We start from the raw sequence: 16,297 nt of genomic DNA, 5'->3' as shown, positions 1-16,297 counted from the left end.
TTCAATTTATATTGGATTGGACCCAATCTAATCCATTTTGGCCAAGATACGAATTAAGGGTGAAATAGTACCAACCAGTTGCCTTGTCCAACCATTTGAGTCAACGATGTGTTGAAAACCATGGTTTTAATATATTTCTATAATTTTTTTTTTATTTTTTAAAACTTTATATAATTTTTTTAATATTTCATTCAATTTGGACTGAATTAGACCCAATTCGGTCCATCTGCATTTAATTGGCTTGGATTGGATTGCAATAGGTGTTATAGTTTTTTTTTTTATATATATTTTCTAGATTTCTCATGTTATTTTGGTGTTTGATTCAATTTGATTGGATTGGACCCAATTTGGTCCATTTGCATTTTAATTAGACTAGATTAGATTGCAAAATGTGTTGTAGTTTTTTTTAATATATTTTTCTAGATTTTTCATGTTATTTTGGTATTTGATTTAATTTGGATTGGATTGGACCCAATCTGATCCATTTGCATTTCAATTGGACTGGATTGAATTGCCACAAGTGTTGTAGTTTTTTTTATATATTTTTCTAGATTTCTCATGTTATTCTGGTGTTTGATTCAATTTGGATTGGATTGGATCCAATTCGATCAATTTGCATTTTAATTGGACTGGATTGGATTGCAACTGGTGTTGTAATTATATATATATATATATATATATATATATATATATATATATATATATATATATTTAGGATTTCTCATATTACTTTGGCGTTTGATTCAATTTGGATTGAATTGGACCCATCCATTTGCATTTTATTTGGACCAGATTGGGTTTAGTTTATATGGATTTGGACTGGATTTGGTCCAATCCATTTGTAAATGGACAAATATTGGATTGGACCAAATCCAGTTGCATTCACAGCCCCGGGAATGGCCCATTCCGATCCCGATTCCAGGGTCTTTATTCCCGAAAACCAAACGGGCCCTAAGGGTATTGGTAGCTAAATTTGCCTTTTTCTTGTTTCTTTCCTTTCTCATTTTAATGATTCAACCACCGGAAAAACCAGTGTCCTTGCCCTCCGTCCTGTGCATGCCTTCGCTTTCTTCACTCGGTCCATGGCGAAAGCCCGGGCACCAAGAAGAACAATAGACTCGTACACAATTAAAGGCATCAACAAGATCATCAGAGGTAAGCACAAACCAGTGAACCACCAAAGAAGAATCTTTTCTTTTGTTTCCTGCCAAACTTTCTCGAACATGCATCTTCACCCCTCCTATTTGTGAATTCTGCTTAACCTGCACACTCCTCCACAGCTGGGGACTGCGTTTTGATGAGACCTTCGGACTCATCGAAACCCCCTTACGTAGCTAAAGTGGAGAAGATAGAATCGGACAGTAGGGGGAACACGAAAGTACAGGTACGGTGGTATTACCGGCCGGAGGAGTCGATCGGAGGCCGGAGGCAGTTTCACGGAGCCAAGGAGGTTTTTCTCTCCGACCACTACGACATACAGAGCGCCGATACCATCGAGGGCAAGTGTACGGTACACAGCTTCAAGAATTATACTAAACTCGATGCTGTTGGTAACGACGATTACTTCTGTCGCTTCGAGTATAACTCCTCCACCGGAGCGTTCAACCCCGACAGAGTCGCTGTGTATGTTTGAATTTCTTCGCATACGTACAGTAATTAGTCCAGAGGTTGTTTCACTTTCATCCGTTAAATGTTTGCACGAAATTGGAGCCAAATTTGCGGTTTTGCTGGTCAAGTTGGGATTTTTCATTCTAAAATCTAATGTTAACAAAATGGATTGAATTAGGAACTGGGTATGTGTCATTCTTCGTGTACCTTTCCAGTGACTTGGATTTTGTTTTCTTTTTTCCTTTATTCTTTTTCCACTTCTTGTTGTTCTTCTTGATGTTGTGCTGAAGTATTCGAGGGTTACACATCAAAAATATCCTGGCTTTGCAAATATATGTGCCTTTAGAACCAAAGTTTGTGTCCTGAAGTGTCGTTTTCTGACTAACCGGGGTTGTATAATTTCTTGAAGCTTGTAGCATACTGGAGTCCTTTTGGAATTTCTGTTATGGAAATTGGTGGTCTGGATTCTAGATTTTGAAATGTCATTTTTGTGTGACACTTGTCTCCTCCTTGCCTACTTATTTATATTTATCATTTCATATGGGCAGATACTGCAAATGTGAAATGCCATACAACCCTGATAACCTAATGGTGCAATGCGAGCGATGCACTGATTGGTAAGTTTTAAGGCCTCTTTAATCATGTTCTTTCCTTTCTATTGTTTTATTCGTCTCATGGTGGTACTGTCTTAGGTGATTCAGTTTATAGGAACAGTTGAGGATAATTTAGAGTTTTTGCTAGAATGCCATTAGGGAAAATAAAGTATTCATAGTTGTCAAGGCATTAAGGGAAAGCTAGGTGACAGTAAAGAACCTAGACAATCTAGGCAATGGATTTTGGTAAAAAATATCCTAAATATTAGGCTGATTCCCTATGCTTACATTAGCATCTAGCAACCAGCAAACATCTATATTGAAGATAATAACAATATTTTTTATCTAACAATGGATTTCATAAACAAGCATATAAATATCATCATATCCATTAGATAATAGAATCACAAATTTATTAATTGCAATATTCCAAATACAACTTTGCAACACAATGATGTTTAGGGGAACTCTCTGCTTTATATGGATCTGAGAATTATTTCATGGAATGTGAGGGGGTTGGGTTCAAGAAGGAGGAGGATAGTGGTGAGTGATTTTCTGAAGAGGTGGAAATCGGATGTGATTTCTTCCAAGAAAATAAGGGCCTGTTCGTTTCCTCTTAACTCTTATCTCTTAAAGGAATCTTTTAACTTTAAGAGAAAATTGGTTGTTCGTTTTCTCTTATCTCTTATCTCTTAAAGTGCAACCATACAACTTTTTCTTTTCCAATGATACCCCTGAAAAGTTAAACAAAAACTCTCATATATGCGGTCAAAATAAATATTTGATAGTTTTCAGAATTCAAAGTTCAGAATTCAGAACAACATTCTCTGCATTTAGAGTTCAGAGGAAAGAAAAGTTCACCAATACCAATATACCTCTTAATGTAATTATTACACTTTCAGATGTCAGACTTCAGAGCAAACGAACAGGCCCTAAGCTGGAATTTGTGGAGGCAGGGGTGGTTAGAAGCATATGAGGGCAAGGTCAAGTAAGATGGATGGGCAGGCTGGCTAGAGGCTCAGCTGGTGGTTTACTAATTTTTTGGGACAGGAAAAAATGTAAGTTAATTTCATCTTAGGTAGGGGAATTTTCAATCTCTGTAGTTTTGGAGTTTGAAGGAGGTAGCCAAAGACAATTTACCAACGTGTATGGTCCAACAATCAGTTCGGATAGGGAGAGACTTTGGGAGGATTTAGCTAATGCAAGAAAGGGACTCAACATTCCTTGGGTATTGGGAGGAAACTTCAATGTTGTCAGGTTCATGGAGGACAGAAAAGGAGAAACTTGGAGAACTAGGGATATGAGAAGGTTTACGGACTTTATTAACCAGTTTAACTTAATTGATTTACCTTTCTTAGGAGGGCAATACACCTGGACGAACAACCAAGAGAACCCAGCTCTGGTTAAACTAGACAAATTTCTAATCTCACCAGATTGGGAAGATACCTATCAGCAAGTGAAACAGGTGGCCCTTCCAAGACCTGTTTCAGATTATACTACAATTCAGTTGAGCTGTGGAGGTCAAGGGTCTAGAAAATGTCCTTTCAAGATGGAGAATGCTTGGTTTGAAGAAGAGTGCCTTTACTTTCTTCATAGTGGACAGAAAGAAACTTTGAGGGTTCTAGCTCTTATATCTTGGCAAAGAAGTTAAGTTCAATTAAAGATTATCTTAAATCTTGGAAGTAGGAATTTAGAGATCAGACGGAATATGAAAAGAGAAATTGCCTCAATCTGATCAAAGAAATAGATTTGGCGGAGGAGAATGGTCCGTTACTTGAAGAAGATAGGAAGAAAAGTTCTGAAGCAAAACTGGTTCTCAATAATCTAGCATATAGGGATGAACTGAAATGTAGGCAAAGATCAAAAATCAGCTGGCTGAAGGCAGGGGATAGAAACTCTGGCTTCTTTCATAAGATGGTAAATGCAAGGAAAAGAATGAACCATATCGAAAAACTGGAGTTTGATGGCCAAATGGGAGAATCTTGAAATGGACTAAAAAACATTGCAACCTGCTACTTCTTAGACTTGTTCAAGGAGGGCTGGAAAAGGAGACCTCCTCCCCTAGATCTTCCGTTTAATAAAATATCAGCAGCACAACAAAGAGAGTTGGAAGCTCCATTTTCAGAGGAAGAAGTATGGCAAGTGATTAAAAAGCTAGAAGTGGATAAATCTCCAGGGCCGGATGGTCTCACAAACATTTTTTATAAGAAGTGATGGGAAGTAGTTAAAGTGGACTTTCTTAAAGTGTTTCAGGATTTCCATTCCAATACTGCCCTTGAAAGAAGTCTGAATGCTACTTTCATTTCTTTGATTCTGAAGGTGGAAGGAACTACAAATATGAGGGATTTCAGGCCTATAAGCTTGTTGAACAGCTTTTATAAGATTCTAGCTAAAGTTTTGGCTGAAAGAATGAAGAAGGTCCTTAACTCGGTGATAACCAAGAATCAATTTGCTTTTGTGCCAGAGACACAAATGCTGGATAGTGTTCTAGTGGCTAATGAACTGATCGATTCAAGGAAAAGGAAAGGAAAAACGGGGATGCTGTGCAAATTAGTCTTGGAAAAGGACTATGATCACTCAATTATCAAAAAAAAAGGACTATGATCACTTGAATTGGAGATGCTTGGACTTTGTATTGGAAAGAATGAATTTCGAGCACAAATGGAGAAATTGGATTAAAAGTATGCACCACTTCTCCAAAAATTTCAGTCTTGGTTAATGGTCAGTCAACTGACTTTTTCAAGAGTTCTAGAGGTCTTTAGCAAGGAGACCCTCTCTCTCCTCTTCTATTCGTTTGTGTGATGGAGGTTCTCTCTGCTTTTGTGAACAGGGTGGGAGAGGAGGGCCTATGGCAAGGTTTTGAAGCTTCATTGATGCTGATTTGGAGCAATTGGGTGTGCTTCTTGGGGTATTGTGCTGGTTCGAAGTAGTCTCAGGCTTGAAAGTCAACTGGGTCAAGAGCAGGTTAATTACAGTAGGAAAGGTGGAAAACATAGATAACCTGGCAGAGGTGCTTGCCTGCCAAGTTGGATTCCTTCCAACTACTCATCTTGGTCTCCCTCTGGGGGCTAAATGCATATCCTCTTTGATTTGGGAGCCAGTGGTGGAGAGGTTAGAAAGGAAACTGGCAGGTTGGAAAACTAAATCTCTCTCTCTGGGGGGAAGAATTACTCTTCTCAAGAGTGCATTATCAAATCTTCCCTCATATTTTCTGTCTCTCTTCCCAATGCCAAGAAAAGTAGCTCAAAGAGTGGAAAAATTGCAAAGGGATAGTTTATGGAAAGGGTAGGAAGAAGAGAAGAAGATTCATTTGGTGAGCTGGGGTCAAGTTTGTGCTCCAAAAGACAAAGGTGGGCTAGGGATCAGAAAAAATGAAGGTCTTCAATAAGGCTCTTTTGGGGAAATGGATTTGGAGATTTGGCAGAGAAAGAGGGAGCTGGTGGAGGAGTTTAATTGCAGCCAAGTATAGCCCTGACATTGGGGACTGGGTTACTACCAGTTCCATAATCTCTCTTGGGGACTGGGTTACTGAGTAATGGCCTTTCGGTTAAGTTGGGGAATGGCCAGAGGATTCGAGTCTGGAAGGATGTGTGGTGTACTAATAGACCCTTGCCGAGATGTTCCCTCAGCTGTTTCAAACGGGAGAAAACCAAGAAGCCTTGGTTGCTGACTGCTACGAGGTTAGAGACAACAATTGCCTTTGGGGCCCCTCTTTCAGAAGGCATTTCCAGGACTGGGAAATAGATCAAGTATCAGGGCTGTTGGAGATGTTATCTAATCAGTCTCTGGATTTATCAGTAGATGATTCATGGGTTTGGTCATGGAGCACAGATGGTCTGTTTTCTGTTACCTCGTTTCCCAGGATCCTCTCAACAGATCAATTTGCTGATTTCCCGGCTGATAAAGTCTGGAACCAGATTGTCCCTTTAAAGCTAAATGCTTTGATCTGGGCTGTGGCTCTGGATAAGTGCCTTACCAAGAGAAATCTGGAGAGGAGAGGTATACAGCTGCAGGATTCTTATTGTGTGTTCTGTAATTAAGGGGAGGAAGGTAGCAGCCACTTATTTCTGCATTGTCCTATACAAAATCTGGAACCACTTCTCTAGGCAGCTAGCTTGGGTCATGCCTACAACTGTTTTGCATCTCTTGTGGAGCTGGGACCAGAGAGGCCTATCTAAATTAGGAAAAGGTGTCTGGCTCTCAATTCCTGCAGCTGTAATTAGCACCATTTGGGCTGAAAGAAACAGAAAAATTTTCCAGGATAAACACAACACTGTGGATCAGCTATTGTCCTGTACTGTTGGAAAACTAATCTCTTGGAATGCTGTTGCTTTAGGAATTCAACCAAGGGTATTGGGAGCCCAGCTGATCCCTGGCGGCTTCTAATTGTACTGTTTTCCGGCTTCTTGGTCCCCAGAATTATGGTTTTGGGGCCTCTTGTATTCTGTAACTTGGTTCTGTTCTAATATATATATATATACAGACACCCTTCAGGCTTCAGTTGACTCTATTTATTCATCTGTTCCTCTGCTTTGTCCATCATCCACATTCTGTTACTGGTATAAGAACATTATATCCACAGATCTTATAACCATATTCATTCCAATGCTTGTGGTCCAGGTTCCATCCTCATTGTATAGACTTGACTGCAGAAGAAGCCAAAACACTTGAGCACTTCTTCTGTCAAAGTTGTTCTTTTCAAGATCAAAAGAAATTGTTCAACTCTCACAATGTTTCCAGAAACTCAGAAACTAAGGTATTTCCATTGCTTCATCAAAACTTCACAGGTTTGTGGTCCTTAGAGTGACTATATGAATTTACTTGCAAGCTGAGTTGCATATGATTTTTTTTTTTACAAGGGAAAGCACCTTGTATTCTCATTTATTAAATTATTAATAGCATTGGTTAATTAAGCACTGTTAATCTGTCTGCTGTTTTATTGTGATTTTTCAGCAATGTTAGATCAATAAAATTAGCAAGCTTTTAATTGCATTCATTGTTGTTTCTATGACAAATCAATAGCTCCTTTGTCATCAACCATTCCAGCATTTGGAGTTCGTGGTAAAAGAGATGCCTTTTGTATGATTTTCAAAAAAAGGGTTTGAGTCATGGTTTAAAATGTTGCGAAATGTTGGAAATGTCGCCCGACATGTCGGTGTCGAGACCCAGTGACATAAACTTTACATGAATTAAAAAATACAATATATCGGTCGATATTTCGACCATTTCGTTCCCAAAAAACAAAAAAATATATATAATATTTCCAAGTATATGTCGACAACTCAGCATATATTTGAACTACAAACATCTCATATCAAACAAAAAGAGACGTTAAAGAGGAAAAAGAAGAGGGTTTTATGTTTTAGCTTGTGTACCTGGAGCTGGAGTACAACTTCAGGATCTAACCAAGCACAAGAGTGGTCATGCACTGAAATATCTTTTTCTTGGAAGCAGGACATTCAGCTTATGAAACTGAAGAAATTGCTCTCGTCTTGATTCAGATATGCAATAACCCTATTTCTCTCTCATGGTGAATAACCATGAAAAACCTAGGAAAAAGGAAGAGAGAGAGAGAGAGAGAGAGGGGGCAGCGGAAGGTGTGAATTCAAGGTCAAGAAGGAGGAGAATGCTCTTTGTTTTCTTCTATTATTTTCTTGAACGGCTTCATTGAGTGCTGGTTTTCTGCTCATTGGTTGCAGACACTCTGCATCTCTTCGAGATTTGAGGAGGCTGAAGTTCATTCGAATGAAATTGAAACCTTAGCCTTGAGTTTATTTAAACTTTAAAGACTTGCTATAGTCCATGATGGTCTATGGAAGCCTATAGACCATCACAATAGCAAGCCCTAAAATGGAATCTTTAAAACACCTTTATATAAACATGTTATAATGCAAGAGGGTCTATTAAAATATTATAGACCTCATAAATGAAAACTAATAAATAGAATTTTTATTTCACTCTTATTACAGTACATGAAGGTCTACAAAAATAACGTAGACCCTCACTACAAAAGCCGCTAAAATGAATAAATAATAAGAAAATTAATATTTGAGATAAAATTACAATATTCATTAGAAAACAAAAATAAAAATCAGAAAATGTTAACTAGTTAGTATTTTTATAAAATATTTATAAAAAATAATTAACAAAAAATAATTAACAAAAAATAAAAACAAAAGAATAAATTAATTACATTATAATATAAAACATAAAATATTTTTCAAGTAATAAAATATTAACTAGTTAGTATTTTTAAAATATTTATTAAAGTCAGAAAATTTTTATTAAATTTTATAATAAATCATACTCTACATTTAATATAAAAAATCAGAATAAATTTATTAAATTTTATACTAAATCATAATTTATTATAAATTTAGTATTAAAAATCATAATAAATTCATTAAGTTTTATAAGAAATCAGAATTTATCATAATCTTAATACTACAAAAAGGAGAATCAGTTTATTAAATTTATAATAAAACTAGTGTTTTAAAAGCACAAGGCGCAAAAAATGTGCAAAGGCCAATTTGCGCCTGAGGCGCAAGGTGCAAGGCGAGGTGCGTGCCTTTTTAAGAAAGCCACAAAATTACAAAAAAGAAGCTAAAAAATAAAAAAAAAAGTCAGAAAATTCCAAAAAAGATGCCAAAAAATTTTAAAAGAATGCAAAAAAAAATTAAAAATATTAAACATAATGTTAATAAAAATATAAACTTAAATTTTAAAATAAATGATTTAAGAAACCTATTATCTAAAATTAAAATACATAAACATAACATGTAAAGTGCATTCAAATGAAAATTTAAAAATAAAAGCTAACATATGAAGCATTTTCAAGCATGTAAAACCCACAATCTCTTTTTTTCCTTAATTGCATTGCTTCAAGTAGTTAATGTGATGTAAAACATATTGCATTCTTGATTCTATGAGTCGCCTTTGTAGCATGCCTCTCGAGGCAAGCCCGAACAAGTCTATGTTAGGGTCTGAAGTTCTTATTTCTCACATAAAAAATAATGATTTTACAACTTTCATTGCCTTTTAAGAAGATGTTTTATCGCAATGAATGAATGAACAACATAAGCAAATTGGGGGTTCTCGGAGCTTCAATGAACAACATAAGTCTTGTTCGGGCTATGTGAAGTACTACAATTGAGTGAAAAAAGAAATTAGAGGTTTTACATGCTTGAAAATGTTTTATATGTTTGATTTTATTTTTGAATTCTCATTTGAATATGCTTTACATCTTATGTTTATGTATTTTAATTTTAGACAATAGGTATTTTAAAACATTATTTTAAAATTTTAGTTTATATATTTTATTAATATTGTGTTTAATATTTTTTTTTAATTTTTGGCATTTTTTTATTTTTTTGGCATTTTTCTTGAAAATTTTGACATTTTTTATTTTATAGCATTTTTTTTAATTTTTGCGTCTTGCATCAAAAAGGTGTGTGCCTCACCTTGCGCCTTAGGCACAAATTGACCCCTGCACCTTGTGCTTTTAAAACACTGGATCCAAGGAGTGTCAGGAGTATGAGATGCTACATGGAAAGTTGTGGCAGAGTTACTTGATGTAGACACAAATGAAGTTGAGGGAGGAGCATCCATTTGACGAATTGCTCTACCATAGAACTATAAATGGTCATGGAAGGAATTAATAATATCCTCCCTTGGGTCTGATCCAGATGTGTGTGTTTGAGTCACAGTAGTAATGTGGGGCTGATTATCTTGAAAGGCCATGTTTGCCATACTGTGCTTTCTTGTACCTTGCTGTCCTAACTTTTTACTCAGATCTGAACCTTGCTTCTTAATCAAATCTTGAGTCCATTTCGGCTTCCCATGAAGATCCCAGCATGTATCTCGGGTGTGTCGAGGTTTCTCGGGTGTGTCGAGGTTTCTGGCAATGAGTACACCACAGTTTGTCTTCGTCATCTGCCTTTTTTTGAGAATCCCCCCTCTTAAAGGTATTTCCCCCACCCGTAATCACACTCCCTTTTGCTTCCAATCCAATTGCATCACCTCCAAAATTATTCATCAAATTCCTTTTACTTTCTTCTGATTGTACTAGAGCATAAACTTCCTGGACAGAGGGAAGATCCTTGCTACCTAGGATTTGGACTCTGATAAATTCATATGTAGGATTCAAGGCATGTAGGAAAGCAAACACTCTTTGCTAGGAAACAAGTTGTATAATTTTGCATCTTCATCACACTTCCAGTCCACACTCTGATAATGATCTAATTCCTTCTACACAGAGAGACACCTCTCCCTCTATTTACAAGTGGGCGATTCTCCCTGTAATTGGTAAATTTTTGCATAGTGACTCATCTTAGAATATGTTGATTTTGCTTGTTCCCAAATTTCATTTGTTGTTTCAGCCCACATAAAATTCCTTCTTATTTGAGGTTGCATAGACACTATAAGCCAGGACATGATCATGCTGTTTTCTTGGTTCCATCTATCATATTCAGCACTCCCAGAATTGGGTTCTTTGATTCTCCCATTTATATAACCTATATTTCCCCTTGTAGTAAAGTACAATTTGATCCCTCTTGACCATTGTAAATAATTTAAGCTGCCAAGAGGAATAACAGCCATGGGAAAGGATAGGTCCACACCCCCATTCATTCCATTCTGCATTGAGGAAACGCTGGACATAGCAGAATCTTCACCGCTCATGGTTACAGATTCAAAAACACTCTTAAAGTGGGTACAAAACTTTAAAAAAATGGTCTAACACCAAGGGAGAAAAGGAACTCCTTTTTTCTTTAGAAACACATCCCTTTTTGATAAATACAGGTGCCGTTACCCCTTTTTGATAAACACAGGTGCTGTTACAGCATTAACAGGCCCTTTTTTGATAAACACAGGTTCTGTTACAGCACTAACAGGTCATCCCTTGACCTACAGAAACAAACTAATTGCTGTCACGGGGCATACAGGTCATTTCTTGACTTACGCATCAAACATAGATGCTGTTATAGCAAGTACAGGTCACTCTGACCTTCAGTTTCAGCATATAGCAGCACACAAAAGATCTTTACTGACCTACAGATTTTACAGGGTTCAGTTGACCCCACAAAGAAGGAAAGACAGAGGTGCTGGTCAAATCACATCCAACCAGCAGACCTAGTACAGGTTTTGTCCTGGCGCATGACCAGAAAAAAAGAGGGAAGGAGAGATGTTACTTCAGGCATGAGGAGCAAACTTGATCTTCAATCACTCAAACAGTAGATGATGTTGGCAGATCTGGAAGTCTGGTGCGAAGGGAACAGTTCACTCGATCTCTCCTTTTCAGATCTGATAGTCCCACTCTGATACCATGTTATGTAGGAGAGGAGAAGAGAAGAAGAAAGAAGAGAGAGAGAGAGGAAGAGAGAAGAAAGGTTTGAGAGCCGAAAAAGATTACTGGTGGTGCCAGCTTTTAAGTATATATACTAGGGAAACAGCAACTAAAAAATAAGAGGAGAATTACAATAGTACCCCTGTGGTGTACTATACTTAGAGAAATAACAACTTTTAACAAGCTAGTAGAAGAGAAAAAACCTAGAAGAATAGAGAAGCAAATAATTTTTAGCTTATACAGCAATTTTGGTGGCATGATAATTTTTATTTTTTTGATAAATGTGGCATGATAAGATTTTACCACATTGTGAAGGAATCACTCCTTTAACGCGGACATTATGCCTAAGTGGCACCTAGGTGAACTGATTTTGGACCACTTTCTGGCATTTGTTTGACTAACCTAAAAAAGTGATATGTGGATTTATGGCCTGTGGGGGCTTGGTTCCACTAAAATCAACAGGGGCAAGGTTATGGTTTTGAAGTTAACTTCAAGAATTTAAGGTTCAGTAGTTAAAAACATTGAGTTCAGTGAAATATTGCTTTGCCATTGGTTGAATTCAAGAAATGAGGTACACTCGAGGGAAACAGAAACGAAGAGGGCTACTCCCCCACCAGAATCCTCTACCAAAAGTTTTCCTTTTGGCTAGATATTGGGTAATACCTGATATGTTGCGGGAAAATGGGATCAATTACTTTAATGGCTTTCTTAAGGCATTGCGTCATGACGACTCTTGCAGATTTGAGTCCAAACTATTTTGATGAAGGCTGTATTTACTTTTGATTACCAAATGCCCATAGGGAATTGGGTTCTGAGGGAAAACCTCCAAAGCGAAAGGATTTAGCAGACTCTATTTCATTATCCTATTTCAATGCAGCATAAATAGATAAATAAATAAAATATAGTTGAAGGAAATGAAAGTGTAGATCCTGTTGAAGTTTAAAATGATAGAATTATTCTTTTCCTTTTCCATTATCAAAGACAACAATGCAATTTACTGTTTCTTATGCTGTTTTTTATTGTTTGTATGACTTGTAATGTTTTTATTTCTCATTATTAATAAAATTTGGGGTACTGTTGCTTATAAAAAGCAATAAGATGAATTATGGAAAATAGATAAATAGTCTCATAATACGTATTCTAATATTTTAAAGGGTCATTTACAAAGAAAACCCCTTAGTTTGTAACTGCTATACTTGCCACTGTTTTTCTTTTATGGGAATAGGAAATGACATTTTTTATCCTAATGCTTGTTTGAACAAATTAATCAAAAGAAAAATAAAAAGGTGTTGATTTTACCCCCGGGTTTTGTTTCTATGACTGCATTTGTTTGCAATGCAAATCTGAACCAGATACAAATTTTGCAGCTGGTTCAATTTTGCATATATTTGTTTGTGATTATTAGGCTGTGTTTGTTTGCGATACAAATGCTGAACCAGGGTATGTACCCCGGTTTGGATTTGTGAGCGCTTGTTTGACATGCAAAAATGCAATGATTAAGAGGTCAAAAATGTGTTTTCTGACATTTTTTGTATTCTGAGAAGAGAGCATTGCTGTACCCATTTTTTGGATACAAATTTGTTCTCTTCTCATAATTGGTGTGTTTAACCAAAAGTTTAAGACAATTAATGATGGGGCCCACACTTTGCACCGATTTTAACCAAATATGAAGAATACAAAGAACGGGTTACATTGCGAACCCACTTTGCATTCTTGAACCGGAAAGAGGGTATTTATGCAGAGTACATATTTGTCTTTGCATTGACAAAACACAGCCTTATTTGCACTCTTGATGCAAAATTTGCACTTTCTGTCTCATTTGCATCCACTAACAGTGCAAATTTTGCATTTGACAATCTGATGCAAAATTTCTACCACTTCTTCCTACCTTAAATTCTCTTTCATATAAAGTGGGAACCACAACAATTTTTTTTTCTACCTTTCTCCCCCTAAATAAATAACCTTTCACTTCATTTCTCTTTCATATAAATTGGGGACCACATCATTTTACTCTATTTTACTTACAAACAAATGAAACAAGGTCAAATCTTGAAGCAAAAGTAAACCAGGATTTACACTCGGTCCATTTGCACTCCTATGCATTTACACCACTGTAAATGAAATTCATATTGCAACCAAACAGAACCCAAAGGTTGATATAATAGCTTCCAAGGGTATTTTTGGAATAAAAAATCATGGGTCCATGCACTTTCACATTTTCTATTCGTTTTAAGAGGTCACATCACCATTGCTATTGGGGTTGTCTTTGTAAGGTGCAAATTATAGGTTAGGGTTTTAGAAAACATATGAATCTATATGGGGTGTTTATCTAAATGACCCTATTTTAAATGAGCAAGGGCTGAAATGCTATTTGACCATGCCCTGGAAAACTATTGCCCCTACAAATCCCGCCTTTTTGCTTGCGTTCTTTTTTGTAGAGGATTAGATGTAAGTGTGTTGAATGCATATTATCAAGGGGTCAGTGACTCAGTGGGGTTACTAAGATGATCATTCCCTGCCATTAATTAGTGAACTGGATTCTGTTCTGTGTATGCGGTCAGCATTTGTCGTGGATTGGAATATTGTTATCTAGAACATACAGTATTCATATTGCAGTGTGATGTAATGCACAAGTAATTTTAACCAAGGGCTCTTTGGCATCTAGCATTTTCCTAAACAAAGACATTAAATATTTAGTTATACTCTTCATTGTTCTATGCCAACATAGCATCAATAAGGGGAAAAACAGTAGTATGATGCGGGAGTTGCTTGGGGAAACGATGGGGTTTCCTGATTGGTGTAAACAATGTGAAGATTGAAGAACCTAGGTCAATAGCTAGCTGTAGATTCGTCAGCAACACTAGATTTTTCAGGGAGACAAGGGATGCCTTAAAAAAGTCACTAGGATATATGGTCTTTTCCAGTCAAGAGGAGATTTCAGATTCGACCTGGGGAGACGAGAGTTATCAGCTGGGGTTGCTTTTTTGTGTGGACCAGGAGATACGGTAGCCCTGGAAATTATCAAGTAGATGATGAAAGCTTTTGTCTTGTAAAAAGCACTAAGAAAGGAAGGATAGAGGAAAGAAAACGAAAAAGAGGAAGAAACAATTAAAAAAAAAAGAGTAAATTAAAAGTCCAAAATTGTGATTTCCTATAGATGGTTTAATTGGGATTGTCAGTTATAGATTAGAATATATCTCTAGAGCAAAAACATTGGTGGTTAGGTTGTTTTAGCGATTGTACACAACTATGCAGAAGTTGTACCTTGTTTTGTTGAGTTCCTAGGAACCAGTACATACACCATCTTTCTTGTTGATCTTCTGTTTATGAGATAATCACTATTATTACTACATATCATAACAACAGTTGTCATGTTTTGCTGGTTGATTTCAGGTGGATGCTAAGCGCCGGAGGAGGTAATTAGTACATGTAAGTATGTAACAATCATATACACAGCATGAATATATTCAGGGAATTGTGAGCTCGCTTTGTTTTATCCTGGGGGAGGATTTACACACTTGCTATTATTTGTTTTAAGAGTGTGTGGAAGCAGTTCCCTTCCAACGACTGTTTTATCCTTCAAAGATGAAGGTGTCTATTAGTCTGTACATAGGTAATAGGCCTTATCCAAGGTGTTGGGATTTATGCAATGTAATGTGGAGTTGTAGACCATCTATCTTTTTTCTTTTTCTTAGCTCGTATAACTAATTTTTAATATCATGTGTATCATCACAATCAATCTCATGGAAACCATCTTGTATGTTCTTGGTCTTCGACCCACCAATTAATTTACATGCATAGGGAGGAATTCCCTTTTTCTTTCAATCATGCATTATATTCAACTTGCCTTTTCTGCATTTCTGTACTGTAGTGATTTTGAAGCTTGAACTTTTAACCTGCTTCTAAGTGCCGAGTAGTGAATCCCAGCTGAGCTGGTGGTCTACATTTTGAGGTCCAGAGTCCCAGGCAGTTGACAGGCATATCTATGACCTTAGTATGAACTTTTAACCTGCTGCTAGGTGCCGAGTAGTGAATCCTAGCTGAGCTGGTGGTCTACATTTTGAGGTCCAGAGTCCCAGGCAGTTGACAGGCATATCTATGACCTTAGTATGAACTTTTAACCTGCTGCTAAGTGCCGAGTAGTGAATCCAGCATCCCAGCAGAGCTGGTGGTCTACATTTTGAGGTCCAGAGTTCCAGGCAGTTGACAGGCATATCTATGACCTTAGTACGAACTTTTAACCTGCTGCTAAGTGCCGAGTTGTGAATCCCAGCTGAGCTGGTGGTCTACATTTTGAGGTCCAGAGTCCCAGGCAGTTGACAGGCATATCTATGATCTTAGTAGACTTGGATTTTTCTATCAGCAATGGCTGACATTATACCCGTACGATTCTCACAAACTTGTCATTCTTAAGTTCTGATCAGTCCAGTATAGAGGATAAAACAAATTGCGGTCCAAAACCATTTTGATTTGAGCAAATGTGGGAGAAATTATTACTATGGAAATCAGCCATGAGCTGTCCAAAGAAATTTCCTAGACTTCAAATAATCATAGTCCAAACAACAAGAATCCCAAGGTCAAATAAGGAGGAGAAATACTTAGGTGCTCCAATCATAAGGCAAAGGGTTACAAAGAGGACTTTTAATGGAGTAGTGGAAAAAAAGTCCAAAATAGAGGGATGGCAGGCAAAATCCCTATCCTTGGTAGGAACAGTGACACTGTAAAAGCAGTAGTAGGGGTGAAAGGTCACACA

The 16,297-nt window shown here is 36.9% G+C and overlaps 1 protein-coding gene across 1 annotated transcript; it reads left to right on the top strand.

Annotated features, from left to right (window-relative positions):
* Window positions 1-995: 995 nt before the first annotated feature.
* Window positions 996-15,369, top strand: LOC104605522 (chromatin remodeling protein SHL-like). The gene is made up of 5 exons (XM_010270322.3): window positions 996-1,155; window positions 1,281-1,623; window positions 2,157-2,225; window positions 6,822-6,957; window positions 14,938-15,369. The coding sequence occupies exons 1-5, from the start codon at window positions 1,083-1,085 to the stop codon at window positions 14,962-14,964; spliced, it is 648 nt and encodes a 215-aa protein (XP_010268624.1). The 5' UTR covers window positions 996-1,082; the 3' UTR covers window positions 14,965-15,369.
* Window positions 15,370-16,297: the final 928 nt, after the last annotated feature.

The sequence above is a fragment of the Nelumbo nucifera genome, chromosome 1 (assembly GCF_055504915.1).
Source record: "Nelumbo nucifera cultivar China Antique chromosome 1, China Antique-T2T, whole genome shotgun sequence".
Taxonomy (NCBI): Eukaryota; Viridiplantae; Streptophyta; class Magnoliopsida; order Proteales; family Nelumbonaceae; genus Nelumbo; species Nelumbo nucifera.
Note: the sequence above shows the minus strand (reverse complement) of the source record. Positions and strands in the feature narration are given on the sequence as shown.

Bases quoted from the DNA above. Each gene is read 5' to 3' on its own strand.
- LOC104605522 (XM_010270322.3), top strand. From the start codon at position 1,083: ATGGCGAAAGCCCGGGCACCAAGAAGAACAATAGACTCGTACACAATT. The intron at 1,156-1,280 runs GTAAGCACAAAC...ACTCCTCCACAG, and splicing joins CATCAACAAGATCATCAGAG to CTGGGGACTGCGTTTTGATG. The intron at 2,226-6,821 runs GTAAGTTTTAAG...CTTGTGGTCCAG, and splicing joins TGCGAGCGATGCACTGATTG to GTTCCATCCTCATTGTATAG.